Source organism: Cryptomeria japonica, chromosome 4, assembly GCF_030272615.1.
Source record: "Cryptomeria japonica chromosome 4, Sugi_1.0, whole genome shotgun sequence".
Classification (NCBI taxonomy): Eukaryota; Viridiplantae; Streptophyta; class Pinopsida; order Cupressales; family Cupressaceae; genus Cryptomeria; species Cryptomeria japonica.
The window spans coordinates 486,927,597-486,942,646 of NC_081408.1; the positions used below are offsets into that span (position 1 = coordinate 486,927,597).

The following is a 15,050-nucleotide window of genomic DNA, read 5'->3' on the forward strand; positions in this document are numbered from 1 at the left end:
CAAAAGGCATCTATTGTCATTCTGATAATTCTGGCCTCTTGAAGAGAAGACTGCCCATAGAGTAGGGTATCATTTGCAAATTGTTGGTGTGTTACCGGCTCCATACCCTCTGCAATTTTTATTCCTTTACAGGTTCCACATTATTGCAAAAGGCGAATTAATCTTCCCAACACTTCCACCAAGATAATGAAAAGGAAAGGTGATAAAGGGTCACCTTGTTTGATCCCACAACTAGTTTGAAAAAAGCCTTGCGGGCTACCATTAACCAGGATAGAAGTCCACACCCCTCCTACACAGGCCCGAATCCAACTAATCCATTCTTTTGAAAATTCAAATCTATGAAGAACCTGAAGAAGGAATTCCCGATCCACCATGTCATACGCTTTCCTGATGTCTAGTTTGACCAGCATTCTATCCACTTTTGACTGTCATACTGTATGGATCGCTTCACGAGCAATTATTATTCCCTCAATAATCGATCTACCAGGGACAAAGCCACTTTGTTCTTCTGAAATGATATGACTCAACATTGGTTTTAACCTATTTGAGATCACTTTCGATACCACTTTATAAATGGCATTACATAATGAAATTGGCCTAAATTCATTAAAAGAAGTAGGATGTTCCACCTTGGGGATAAGGGCTAGTAATGTGCAATTTAGTTCCTTTGCAACACTCGTCTTGCTCTGTGATTCCTCCACTATTGCCCAAACATCATTTCCCACAATATCCCAGAAAGTTTGGTAGAAAAAGGCCGGGAAACCATCCGGCCCTGGAGCTTTGTCTCCCGCCATACTAAAAACCGCTTTTCGAACCTCCTCGACTTGGATGGGTTTCATAAGTGCCTGATTCTGTGCTTTTGTTATCAGCTCTAGGATAACATTAAGCCCATTTTGTTGGTTCTCTAAATTGATATTACTCTCCTTAGATAGTAATGCCAAAAATAAATCAACTGCCTCTCTATTTATATCCTCTGCTTTGTCCAACAAGACCTTTTCACTATTATATATGGTTGTAATTTTATTCCAGGACCTTCTCACTTTGACCGAGTTATGGAAAAAATTTGTGTTCTTGTCCCCTTCCTTAAGCCAGCACTCCCTTGATTTTTGTCGCCAATAAATCTCTTCTCAGGCCAGAACTTCATTATATTGATTTTTGAGATCTCGCTCCTACAAAAAAGTCCCGAAGGACATACCCTTTTGAATTATTACCTCTTTCAATGCGGCCAACCTTTCTTCCAAATCTATTTTATTGGCAAATATATTACCAGACTTGATTCGATTCCACTCTTTGGTTTTAGACTTAACAAATTGCAATTTCTTGACAAAAACAAAGGCCTTAGTACCAATGACCTCAGGGGCCCCAGACCACCACTCCTTGATTAAATCTCTCAAGCTTCCATCCTGCAACCACATTTTTTCAAATTTGAAAGGACACCTAATGGGAGGGCCATCAAAAGCTATGGTAAGTTCCACTAGTAGGTGGTCTGAAGCAACCATCAGTTGGATATTTGAGACGAAAAGGAAATTAGTTTTCGCCCAAGGCCCTCCCAAGAAAAACTGATCAAGCTTTTCTGTGACATGGTTCCCTAAGATCCTTCGGTTCGACCATGTGAATTGACCTTCCTTTGATTTGACTTCCCTAAGCCCATTACCCATCACAAAATTCTAAAAAATTTACTTGGGACACAGAACGTCCTCCCTTGCCCCCCGATTTATCATTTAGATTCAAAATGGCGTTAAAGTCACCCCCAATAATAATAACACCTTCATAGTTCTTGAATGAAGGAAGAGAGGGGTTGCCAAAATTCTCTTTGATGAATTGGTTTTGATGGACCATAGACATTAATCAAAATGAAATCAACATTCAAAGGAGAGGAATGAATCTTACACACCTGCCACATACGGGAAACTAAGACTTCCTCTACCTTGTGGTTGTTCGGATTCCAGAGAATACCCAAACCTCTCGAGGCTCCCTCTGAGTCCACAAAGGCCCCCGTCCACTGCTTCCAAGATCTCATGAGTAAACTAGCTTCCTCTTTATTCATCTTTGTCTCTTGTAAAAAAACTACATCCGGCCTTAATTGATCCAAACCTCATTTGATCATTCGACGTTTGTTAGGGGCATTACAACCCCTGGCATTCTAGGTTATGATTTTCATTGTCCTTCAAGAAGGGTGACTCCCTTCCCTACTGTTAGTTTACTTTGGCCCTTGGCACTCCCAACCATTGCAATCCTAAATTGGTTTGAATTTCTACCTCTGGACTTCTTTTCTCCCATACGCACCTTGTTACACACAGGCTATGTTTTCTTTATTGTCCTTGTTTCCAGAATGTCTTCCTCATCCATCCATCCCCATTCATCCTCCTCATCATCTCCGTTAGATTCTTTGTTTTCCTTCATTTCATCCTTGTCAGGCCCAGAATCCTGATCATTTTCAGTGTGCTTGACTATCTTCGGATTTAAACCTATTTCCACGAGAGGTGTGGCCCTAGACTTTGCCTCATCCAGGCTCTCAACTGATTTCTCCCCTCTTACGATGGCTTCTTCTACCCATCCTGCAACCTCCCTATGTTTGTTTATAAGAGAAGCATCTATTACAGTTTCTTCCACCTCCTGGGTTCTATTGTTGATGGCCATTGAACCCTCCCCTTGAAAAAAAGGCTTTGGTAGAGGCTGAGTTGTGTCGTCATTTGTTCTCTTCTCATCCGTTGTATTTGCTTTGCTCACAAATTTTTTTACCTCATCTTCAATCATTGTCTCCACATTTTTTCCTTTTGGGCTGATCAAACAAGTTTCCTTTGTGTGTCCATCTTTTTTTCAAAAATTGCATTTTTCATTTGATTCCTCAATCTCAATTTTTTGAAGCCACTGTCCTGCATTTGTTATGATCTCAATTTGTTATGGGAGTGGGTTGTGGGGTTTCCACCCAATACATATTCGTGCATACATACTGAAATCTTTTGACTCAATAGCCTCGTCCGATTTGATGTAGAATCCAAGTTTGCTACCTAAGGCTTGAAAGGTCTCCTCATTCCAATATTCTCTGGGCAAGTTATATAGTCATAGCCAGATGGGTACCTCTTCGACCGGTGCCAACACGAGATTGAAATTAGGTTCCCAATCCCAAATGTACAGTCCCCTACCACCCATAAAGAAAGGCCCACTATTCAAAATTCCCTGCTTATCCTTACCATCTTCAGTGGTTACCAAGAAGAAACCATTTGGTAGGGTTTTAAGTTTGACTTTGCATTTCCAGTTTTCAGCACACCAACCTTTCATCTTACCCATGGACGGCTAGTCACCGAAATATTTTATAAAGAAACCCCTTTCTTAGAAAAAGGCCACTGAATCAGTCCAGCTTTTGTTGTCTAGCATCAACGAAACTTTCTCTAGCCTCACGCCCTCTTTGTTCTCTGGAGCCCTGATCGGCTTCTGTAGATTTCTTCTAGGTTGCCACTCTTTTTCTTGGCAGTGTTTCCAGATAGTTTTAGGTTCGTATTCCTTATTGTGATGCCCTTGATTATTGAAAGTCTCACTTCTTAGGAATTTAGATTATCTAGCTTTCGCCTCCTCCCCCCACATCTTTTGAGGGTAAAAAAACTTGTTCTGATCCTCCCAAACCTTGCTTGGATTTTGCCATGGACGTTTTCCAGATCGTGACTGCATGAAGCTTTTCTGCATCCCCTTATCTGCAAATCTTCCGTCATGGGAAAGTCCTTCTTGTGATTGAAAAACCTGCAACTCCCTAGGTCGAAGCCCTAGTCTCCTCCTCCGCTCCATCTCTCTATAACACCCGTATTTTCTAATATTATATTATAGTATGTTATAATATTTAATATTATTATTTATTATTATAATAATTAATTTAATATAATATACTATATTATTATAAAATACAATATACTTTTTGGAACTCTAAAAAATTAATAAATTAAATCAAATTTAATAAACGGTTATTACTTTATTATTTAGTACAACGTGAGTTGGCCTAGTGGTGGAGAAGTTGTGCTGTTGAAAGATATATTAATAATAAAATAAAAAAATTACACTTAACAATTAGTTAATAATTAATTCATAAAGAAATCACTAAATTATAACATTTAATTTAATAGCTTAAAAAATTACAAATACGTGAACATTTCATATATTAATTAATTAATAAACTAAATAATATTGCATAATATTATTAAATTATAATAAAATAAATTCAATTAAATAACTCTTATGAATATATTATCCTACAAGACTAACCGTTTAAAGCATAAACGCAATCTTAATATAATTGAAAATTGACCCTCAACTCAACTCTAACCCTACAATTAAACCTTAAAACTTTAATCATAATCTAACTATTTATAAACACAAATCATAAACTATGTATTTAATATTATATTATTTATAATATTATATTACAATATGTTATAATATTTTATATTTTTATTTAATATTATACTATAATATTTATTATAATATAATATAATATATTATTATAAATATAATAATTTTTTGAACTCTAAAAATTTAATAAATTAAATGAAATTTAATAAACAATTAATATTTCAATATATTTATAATAAAATAATTTTTTTATACTTAACAATTAGTTATAATAAATTAATCAAGAAATCATTGAATTATAACATTTGATTTAATAGCTTAAAATTTACAAATACAACGAGTATTTAATAGATTGAATAATTAATAAAATACTAAATTTAAAACGTCAAACAATATTATTAATAATTTAATCTTTATTAAATTAAAATAATTTTATTATTTTAATTATATCAATGCATAGAACTAATTTATTTGTTACCTTTTTTCATTTTTTTAGGAATGGGTCGAGCAAAGAATTTTTTTTATTCTAACGAACAAATGAAAGAATATCAAAGAGAATACCAAAGACAACATAGGAAAAAAAATGAACAGATGACAGACGCGAAAAAGGAAGAGTACAAGAGGCGAAGGAATGAAAGTAAGATATGCATGAAGAAGATTACAACTTTCAATACAACAATTACAACCATAACATAGAGAATTAGAAATTACATAATTCAATAGATGTCAACAAGCACTTGAAGACAAGGTTCACCATACAATCTAAAACACAGAAGAACCTCAATCACATTCCACAAATAGAAATATAGATACATAACAGATTGGTTTTCAAGAGGAACCTCTCCAAACAATGCAGGTTGAAAATAACACACAAAATTTTGAAAATTTACAAGAACAACAATCCCAAGCTCCAATAAATTTCAATACACAACACAGTATATCCAAATGGATTACTTGCCACAAAATTTAAAAAAGTGCAAATGGCATTTCGTAATCACTTAGATGCCTACAAGTCCCCATCAATGTGTCATATTTGTCAAGAATATTATATTGGAATGAAAGTTTTTCAAAATCTAGAATGGACTATTTGTAACATATGCAAGCAAGAAAGAGGAATGAACATATTTTCAGTTATGAATAATATGGATTTAGGAACCCAACCAACGAAACTAACATGTTTGACACAAGTAGAAGAAATGCTTATCGCACGTGTAAATCCAATATTATAAGTTACAGATGCAACAAGTGGCCAGTTTAAATATAAAGGACACACAATTAGCTTTCTGCAACACATCAACCAAATAGCAAAGAAAATTCCACACTCTATTACAAACTTGCCAATAATTATATAGTACGAATGAAAGATCAGCACAACATGAGTTATAATTTTACAGTAAATAGGGAGCATGTATACAAAGCACTACAATACAAAATCACACATGACAAGTTTTATGCAAACATTACAGTTGATACGTCTGCTCTTGACAATTTATTTGTAAATTCTGATGAAAATATCTTTGAACAGCTAAGAACTATCAACATGGAATTTGATTATGACAGAAATGAAATAGTGTTTGTGGGACCGGTCATAGAAACTAAAGAAGATCATATCATTGATCACACAACATCAATGACATCAAGACCACCAAACACATAAAGAGATGGAGTTGACTCGTGCATGGATTAACAACAGAAACACAAATCCATCAACATTTATTGACTAGCCAACGATTGGTGGATCTCCAGTCAATGAATATACTACATGGGGACTACTTGATATGGCATTTCTGACATTGTTTCCCAACGGTAAATGTGACTGGTTGGAAACTCGAATCAAATAAGTACATCTTCATGAATATGCTGAGAATCTATTGCGATACATAGATAATCATTTTGGAAAGTATCCCAGGTTTCGATATTACATGACAAATATGCTTATGGGGCATCGTTCACAAACATCAATTGTTTTTTTCATTAAAAGAAGCTTTGGTGAAATGTTGTTGGTGTAAATAATTATTCATCTTGGATATTATTATACTTACTTAAGTTTACTTAGGAAATGCATTTCATAGTAGTTTGGGTATGAGACACTTGGGTGTTTGTGCCACATTGGGATAGTGTGTGTAGGAGAAATTCCACCTTTTATGGTGTTGATCTTGTTGTTACACTCCACATTCAGTGGGTGATCCACCTCATGTGGACTATTATATTATTTCTCCTACCTACCCACACCTATTTCCTACCTACCCTTGTTTCTTATTGAGCCACATGTCATGTTTGTGTGCTCACATATCCCTAGCCTTGCCTATATAAGCAAGCTCATCTACATTGTATGTAATTATTATTATTGATCATTTTCTATTGATGAGAATATAGTTTATTCTTGTCCTATATTGTGTCTCTATTTTGTACATTTCATTGAGCTCTTGATCTTGGCAAAATCTCACATGGTATCAGAGCCATTGGGGCTTCATTGATTCGTCTTGAAGAGGCATTATTGCGACGTCAAGAGGCAGATCTGAGGAGCAGCATCTTTTGGAGGCGTCCTAGACCAGATCCGACCCTGCCATTGTATCCAGAAGGCCGTTTCCATGAATTTTGGTTATAAAGTCGGCCTATTTTGGTGAGAAAAAAATTTTCGCCAATTTTGCTATTATCATACGGATTTAAAAATTTTTTATTAATTTTTCAAATTTTTTTTTTTTATTTTCTGAAAAAATTTCGAAAAAAAGAAATCAAAAATTTCAAAAAAAAAAGGTTTTTTGTTGTGCTGTGTTTGGGGGTCCGCAAACCCCCCTGTACCTGCAGTACGTAGGTTGCAAGCGTACCTGATGTCGGCGCCGTTGCCGCCACGTACCGTCACCCGTCGCCGACGCCGTGAACTTTTCGCAGCGCCTAGGTCTCCTCCCGTCGGCCGGGACCCCGTCGCCACCGCGCCCCGCCATAGCCGCAACACCCAGTCGCCGTTGCTGTGTCTCCGTCGGTGCCCAAGTCTTCCGCCGCCGGCCGTCCCGTCCTCCTACCGGTCTTTGCGCTCGCTGTCGTGCCGCTGCCGAGACTCGCCGCCGCTGCCGCCTGCAGGTCCCTGCCTGTCTCCGCCTTTCGTGGGCCGCCGCCGGCCCCCTCAATCACCACCGCCAGCCTCTCGGCTCCGGCCGCTCCCTCCGCCAGCGACCACTAAACCAGGAGGACTCGCGTCCGCCACGTGGCAGGCGGCCACTGGCCCGCGGACAAACCCGTACGCACAGTCATCCGCCACGTCATCTGCCACGCAGAGCTGATGCAGACCGCCCAGTCAGCCGTCCGTACGGTATGACAACTCAGTCGTCTGCACAGTCACCTGCCCAGTTAGCAGTCCATACAGTACGGATGCCCAGTCAGCAGGGATGCGAAGTTTTTGCGACGATCATACGGTCATCAAATTTAACATAGTGAATTGATGATGTCAGCGCCACATAATCATTTTTCAAAAATTTTGCAGGCCCATCTCATTAAGCTTTTTGATTTTGTAGTTCAACTTCAAATGGCCATAACTTGCTCATTTTTGCTCCTTTTTGGGTTCAATTTTTTTTGAAATGGGCTAGAATTTCGTGTACCTTCACGTGGTGGAATTATTTTCTGATTTTGATGGACAGATTTTTCAGAATTCTCAGTTTTTGGTGACTGTACCTGTCCAATCCCTGTTTCTGCAACTTCCAGGTCTCCGTTCGGGCTCATACGAACTCCTTTTCAGGTGCCTTTTTTTGAAAGTGTGTTATTTTTTGTCTACTCTTAGAATATGCTATCAGTTTGTAGCAATTGTGGGTAGAAATTATACTTTCATCATATGGTCTTATTTGGCCAATTTGGCATTTGTATTGCATAGATCTATCTTCTGATCTTTTGCTTTGTAGTTCTCAGCCTATTGGGGCAGTTGTAAAACAAAATCAGAAGTCCACCTTGCCATTTTTTGCAAGTGGCCTATTGTACACGCACTACATATAAAGTGCCAAAATCATCATTTTTGGGGGGGTACTTTGATTGAGTGAATTTGGGGGGGTGTCTCTTGTGCTTTTGTGCTCTTGTGTTCCTTCCTTTTTGCTGCTATGGGTTCTTCTAAGTTTCCTCTCTTAACTCCTCATAATTATGCTACTTGGAAAATTGATGCATGGAGTAAACTTATGGAAAAATGACTCACTCATTACATTGATGGAACTATTGTTGCTCCAGCTGATCCTAAGGTTGATCCAGTTGGTCACTTGGATTGGCTCACTAAAAATATCATGGCAATTGGTACCTTAAGAAAGTATGCATCAAAGGATCTCATTTTTCATATTGAGAAGTGTACTCTAATCAAGGATGCTTGGCAAAAGTTTCAAGACTTGTATGGTCAAGTTGATGAGATTAGGGGATATCAAATTGATAGTGATCTCACCATGTTAGATCCCAAGAACTTTGATACTATACAAGATTATGTCACTAAGGCAAATGAGTTGAGGGCGCAACTCAAAGATTGTGGCATTGATAAGAAGGATACTCAATTGATATTCAACTTGATAGGCAAGCTTCCACAAGAATATGCAGCATTTGTTTCTAGTTTCCAAACCCATAGGATGACAATGGGTTCAAGCTACACAATGCCTACGTTTGATGCTTTCAATGAAATGTTGATGATGGAACAAACTAAGTTGATAAGCATGGGCATTCTTAAGGCTTCTAAGTCTCGAGCATTAGTGGCAAATCAAGGGAACAAAGGAAATCAAGGAAAGGACAACTCAAACAAGAAGAAATGGCAATCAAAGCCTAAAGAAAAAGCACCATCTTCTCCACAATAAGGAGATTCATCCTCTTCCAAGAGAGATAATTCACCAAAGAGGGAGAGACCTACTTGTGCTTATTGTAAAAAGATTGGTCATGAGGAGCATCGTTGCCATTCTAAGAAGATTGATGAGCTTACACATATCATCAAAAAGCATAACATTGATTTGCCTAAAGTCTACAAGAAGGATGATTCATCAACTTCCACTTCCTCACATTCAAAAGGAAAAGGGCAAGCATTCATGGCTTCTACAAGTGGGAAGACTCACTCTTTTGGAACAAGAAAAGGAAGAGCTCTATGTGCTACTATTAGTCATAATTTAGAGAGATGGCTTCTAGATTTAGGGGCTTCTCATCATATGGCATCTTCGCAGTCTATGTTCTCCACATTTGAGCCTTGCACCATGCCACATATTTTGATGGGCAATCATACATACATGGATGTGAGTGGGAAAGGATCTATTGACATTGGGGATAACTCCTTCAATGATGTGTTGTGTGTACCCCACTTGACAAACAATCTCCTTTGTATCTATCAAATCACACATGGCGCAACTAAGAGAGTTGTGGAGTTCACACCTGACTCAGTTTTCATTAGAGACTTGGAGATTAGAGCTATCATTGCGACTGGGGTGGTTGATCATCCATCTCAGTTATACTCCTTTTCAGATTTTGTTGATGATGATGATTTCACATTTGATGATTCTACACATGATGATCACACTTCTTGTGATGGTTCAGATTTTGAGGAGAACTTTGGGCACTTGAACATGGGGATTCTCACATGTGACCCCATTCTCGAGCCTTGTATTTCATCTCCTCATATTGATATCACATCACCTATTGCACTTGATGATGCGGATAGTGCAACAGTTTTGCCTTCATGTGATTCAGTGCAGCAGGATATTCATTGTCTTCCAGCTTCAGATTCATGGGATGATTACTTGACAGATATTGCAGGTTTGTTTGTGGAATCCTACATTGCAGATTTGGGAGACATCATTGATGACATTCTTCTTCTCTTTGATGAAGGTGATCCTTATTCGATTGTTGCGAGGGCACACTCTGACCCTCTTGTTCATTCTCTACATGATCATTCTTTCGAGGTTGACATGATTGTGGATACTTATGTACAACAGTTGGAGGAGGTCTCTTAATGTTTTGAGGAGACATGTGAGTCTTTGGGACATGTTCTACATCCATCTCCACTAGATCTTGGAGTGCCTTTTTCAGAAGTGTGGCACAGTTTACCACCTTTGGAGGGGGTATCGTTTAGCATCGACATGGGGACACTTGAGTAGTTTTCAGAGATTCCTTTCATCATTAGTTTTCTTCATACATCTTCCCTTCATGATTGGGGAGACTTCATGGATACACCTTTGGTTTTGTTTCTTCCCAAGGGGAGGAATGTTGTTCGATGTTCGTGGAGCAGTTTCTTCATACATCAAGCTTCTATCATTGGTGCAAATTCCACATTGAGGAGGGGCTTCCTAGCTTCTCTTCTACTCTCATATGGGGGGACTTTTTCCTCACATGGGGTTTTGTCCTTCACATTCTTCTATGAGAGTTCTCTTGAATGTTTTTCATCTCTCTTTTGGGGGAGGGTTTTTTCCCATTTTGTTTTTCTCTCTTTCCCCACTTTGTGAGAGATTTCATTGCATTGGTTTGCATGCATTTACATTTGTACATGGGTACCTAACATGGCCTAGTAGCCGAGACTCATCTTGCATTGCTTAGTTGCATTGTAGACTTAAGTGCATTCCCCTAAGTTGCACTTAAGGGGGGGTGTTGGTGTAAATAATTATTCATCTTGGATATTATTACACTTACTTAAGTTTACTTAGGAAATGCATTTCATAGTAGTTTGGGTATGAGACACTTGGGTGTTTGTGCCACATTGGGATAGTGTGTGTAGGAGAAATTCCACCTTTTATGGTGTTGATCTTGTTGTTACACTCCACATTCAGTGGGTGATCCACCTCATGTGGACTATTATATTATTTCTCCTACCTACCCTTGTTTCTTATTGAGCCACATGTCATGTTTGTGTGCTCACATATCCCTAGCCTTGCCTATATAAGCAAGCTCATCTACATTGTATGTAATTATTATTATTGATCATTTTCTATTGATGAGAATATAGTTTATTCTTGTCCTATATTGTGTCTCTATTTTGTACATTTCATTGAGCTCTTGATCTTGGCAAAATCTCACAAATGCCAATAACTATAATGGAACTACATGAGCATATGGAGAATATTCCAAACTCACATTTAGTTGATAGGTTGATGCGATTTGGAACTAGTCTGATAGGTACAAGATCTTACTGGATAAAATGTCGAGTCGAACTAACATACATGCTACATTAAATTGGAGCACTGGCTATATTTTTCACTTTAAGTGCAAGTAATTTGTATTGGCCAGACTTACATGCACTAATGCCAGGTACACCACCATTGAATCCACGTGAAGCTCAACTATGGTAAAACAAAATGTCATCAATTATTCCCATATTGTTGCCCAATGCATGCATTTATGAAACACAAATTTTAGAAAAGAAATACTTAAGAAAGGATTGCAAGTTAAAGATTATTGGTGTCGATATGAATGGCAACATAGAGGATCTACACATGTACACAAATTTCTATGGATATATGGATCACCGGACATGGATAACATTGATTGGTCAAATGATGAACAACGAAAAAAGTGCACAAAAATATTTCAGCAGCATTGTTCATGCATGAAACCCTAGAGAAGATAGACACCAAAGAAATGTATAGGTACATTTTTAACTATCCATTGAAAATTGCAAAAATATATTTATAACCAACATCTTCAAAAAACCATATTAAATTAATTTATTGAAATTTCATTTGCAGCCATTTCACAATTTCTCTTTACACCAATGTCTTAAAAACACAAGACAGATTGCAAAAATTGATTTTGATAATGACTATGAAGAAATATTAAACACAGTGGAAAGACATACAGTGTGCAAAGAAGGAACATGTCTATGCAAGAAAAAAGGAAAAATGGCTTGCAGGTAATGTTTTGGATAAAAAAATGTAATCTATGTTAGAACAATTTTGATAATCCAATAATTTGATCAATTATAATATCATGTTACATTGGTATAACGCTCTGTGGCCAATTAATTTGCACGGGTCAACAATGTATGATGATCTGGAGAGACAGGTGAAAGAAAAGTCGAATTGGCATGAAATGATGATAGACTAAACACACACATCCAATACATATTACAACTTTGGAGATAAAATATTGATTTGCAACCTGTTCTTTCTAAACATGTTGTAATTAAATACATGACAAAGTATACAACCAAATCAGAGAAAAGTTCCAAAACATACCAACAAATGTTATTACAGTTAGCGAATATTGAAAATTTAGATGATTCAGCTACAAAAGTTTATAGGAAGCTATCAATTGAAACAATAATTTAGAGAGATGTTGGAGAACAAAAAATAAGTCACGTGCTATTGGAACTACCGCTGGTAGAAAGTAGTAGAAAATTTATCAATTTAAATGTCTCAACTGATTTTTTCAAGCGTGTAGTAGAAAATGATGAAAATAACAATGAAGAACACACAGTCTCATGCATCAATGCATATCGAAATAGGCCATTTTCTATGGAAGTAATATCAATGATTGATGTAAGAAAATCATGGATATACAATCCTAAAAGAGAAGGTGACAACAAATAGAATTCAAGGAAAAAAGCAAGTATTGTCAGAGCATTTCCAAGGTTTCTATCTATTACTACATGTGACTTAGAGAAATGGATAAATTATTGCTACAAACCTTTTCACAACATCGTAAGGGACATTCGGGGTAACAATGATGCAATACAGATAAATTGGGATAACTTCAATTGCAATAAATGGCATGTGCAATGGAGAATAGTTACCGAAAATGATGAAAACATTGGAGACTTTGAAATTGAAGAAAATGATACCAGACAAGAAGAAACTATAGAAAATGAATGGGAGATTATATCTAGGCTTCACCATGGCTAAATAATTCAAACTTCAGAGATAGATATGCTCGGTAAGAGAGATATAGATAAAGAGGCAAATTGGTCAATTGATTATCAAGGTGAAGAATATAATAATAAGGCTATCAATTTCATTGCCACCGTGGAAAATGTTGGTTCACTTATCCATGATGATATACCACACATTGTAAACTATCGCATCCTCAACGATAAATAGGCAAAGGCACTTAATATTATCCTTTCACACTACCTTACAGATGGAACAAAACCTCCTCTATTTATGATAATTCAAGTTACAACAGGAACATGAAAATCATATTTAATAGGTGCTATATATGAAGCACTCTAGAATGATTCCATGCCAACCCGATCTCCTCTACTCGTACTTGCACCAACTCGAGTTGCAACCTTCAATATAGGAACATCCACTATTCATTCAAGATTAAGAATACCAATAAGAGATTTCAAAGAGCTTCAGGGAACAAGACTAACAACCTTCCAAGAGGAAATGACACATGTCAAATATATCTCAATTGATGAAACAAGTTTTATTGGTAAAAATTTATTAGAAAACATGGATGCATGTCTACGCCAAGCTTTTCCTACAAATGTTAATGATAATTTTGCACCTGTATGTCTTCTACTCAACTTGTAAAATTTAAATTATTTCATTTTACTTGCACAAATTTACACTACAAAAATTTAAATATAAGAGTCACGATAGATACAAATTACGAGATACAAATTAACATAATTAATAATTAACAAAAATGTTCAGGAATATCTATGATTCTAGTTGGTGATCTTGGACAATTGCCTCCAGTCAATGATAGGCTGCCATACAAAAGTAGAAGACAAGCTAAACTAGTATGGGAACAATTCAAAACTATTATTACTTTGGATCATATTTTCCGACACGATGGACAAAACAGTGATCAACAATGCTTTCGTGAATTCTTAATGAACATAAGAGATGCAAAACCTACATAAGATGGTTGGATGTTACTAATGACAAGTCTTATACGATAATTGATACAACAAGCAACGTAGAATTTGATAATTGTGTTATTTATTTTCAACAAATGACAATGTTCATAGCCACAACAAGAAGAAATTACAACCATGTTACAAAATCCAGTCGCACGTAGCATTGCAACAAGAATTGGAAATCTTATTGGCAACGAAACTACAACAGATGATGAACTCAATGTAGAATTATTATTATGTAAAAATGCCAGAGTAATGTTGACATCAAATCTATGGATAAAACTAGGACTTGTAAATGAAGCTTTAGGAAATTTTAAAAAAATTGTATATAAACCTAGAAGTGCACCACCTCAATCACCAGCTTACATATTAGTTGAATTTGACAATGACTCTGGACTACCATTCAATGATCGTCATCCATCTATAATTCCAATTCCAACAATTGAAAGAGGTGGTTCTTCACAAATACCATTACAATTGGTAAGGACTGACTCTTCAAAAGGCTACTATTGATATAGGACCAATAAAAAGAACAAGTATAACATTTATGGCAATCTCTCATGTGAAATGTTTACAAGGACTACGGATCATGCCACCATTCACATATGATAGATACGATAAATTAAAGAAAGGTAAACAAGTTTTGAGCAGAAAAGGAGAAGAAGGCAGGTTTCAATGCATCGAGAATACTTAATGTAAGTTTTCCTTTTACGAAATACATATATTTTTCATATATTTAAATATTAGTATACTACTAAAATTCCTTCCTCTTATGGCAATGCATATTTTCAATTCCTCTATACTATCAAATAACATTGACACTCTTCCCTATGACTTATTAGCACAAATTTTAGTCCTAACATTCAACCATCCTAACATCGATCTTAATGTAAATTTGTTTTCTTGCCAC

The 15,050-nt window shown here is 36.5% G+C and overlaps 2 protein-coding genes across 2 annotated transcripts; one reads left to right on the forward strand and one right to left on the reverse strand.

Annotated features, from left to right (window-relative positions):
- Positions 1–428: 428 nt before the first annotated feature.
- On the reverse strand, positions 429–2,757 carry LOC131875177 (uncharacterized). Its single transcript, XM_059219217.1, has 3 exons — positions 2,503–2,757; positions 1,212–1,403; positions 429–992 (listed from the first exon to the last, which is right to left on the reverse strand). Exons 1-3 carry the CDS (start codon positions 2,755–2,757, stop codon positions 429–431), a joined length of 1,011 nt encoding a protein of 336 aa, XP_059075200.1.
- Positions 2,758–7,172: 4,415 nt separating this feature from the next.
- LOC131875178 (uncharacterized) lies at positions 7,173–7,622 on the forward strand. Its single transcript, XM_059219218.1, has one exon. It carries the CDS (start codon positions 7,173–7,175, stop codon positions 7,620–7,622), a length of 450 nt encoding a protein of 149 aa, XP_059075201.1.
- Positions 7,623–15,050: the final 7,428 nt, after the last annotated feature.

What these genes read in the sequence shown, in the direction of transcription:
- LOC131875177 (XM_059219217.1), bottom strand. Translation starts at nt 2,757, where the DNA reads ATGATTGAAGATGAGGTAAAAAAATTTGTGAGCAAAGCAAATACAACG. An exon ending in CAGTTGAGAGCCTGGATGAG is followed by an intron (nt 1,404 to 2,502) that starts GCAAAGTCTAGG and finishes ATGTGGTTGCAG; the next exon opens with GATGGAAGCTTGAGAGATTT. An exon ending in GGTTGGCCGCATTGAAAGAG is followed by an intron (nt 993 to 1,211) that starts GTAATAATTCAA and finishes AATAGTGAAAAG; the next exon opens with GTCTTGTTGGACAAAGCAGA.
- LOC131875178 (XM_059219218.1), top strand. Translation starts at nt 7,173, where the DNA reads ATGTCGGCGCCGTTGCCGCCACGTACCGTCACCCGTCGCCGACGCCGT.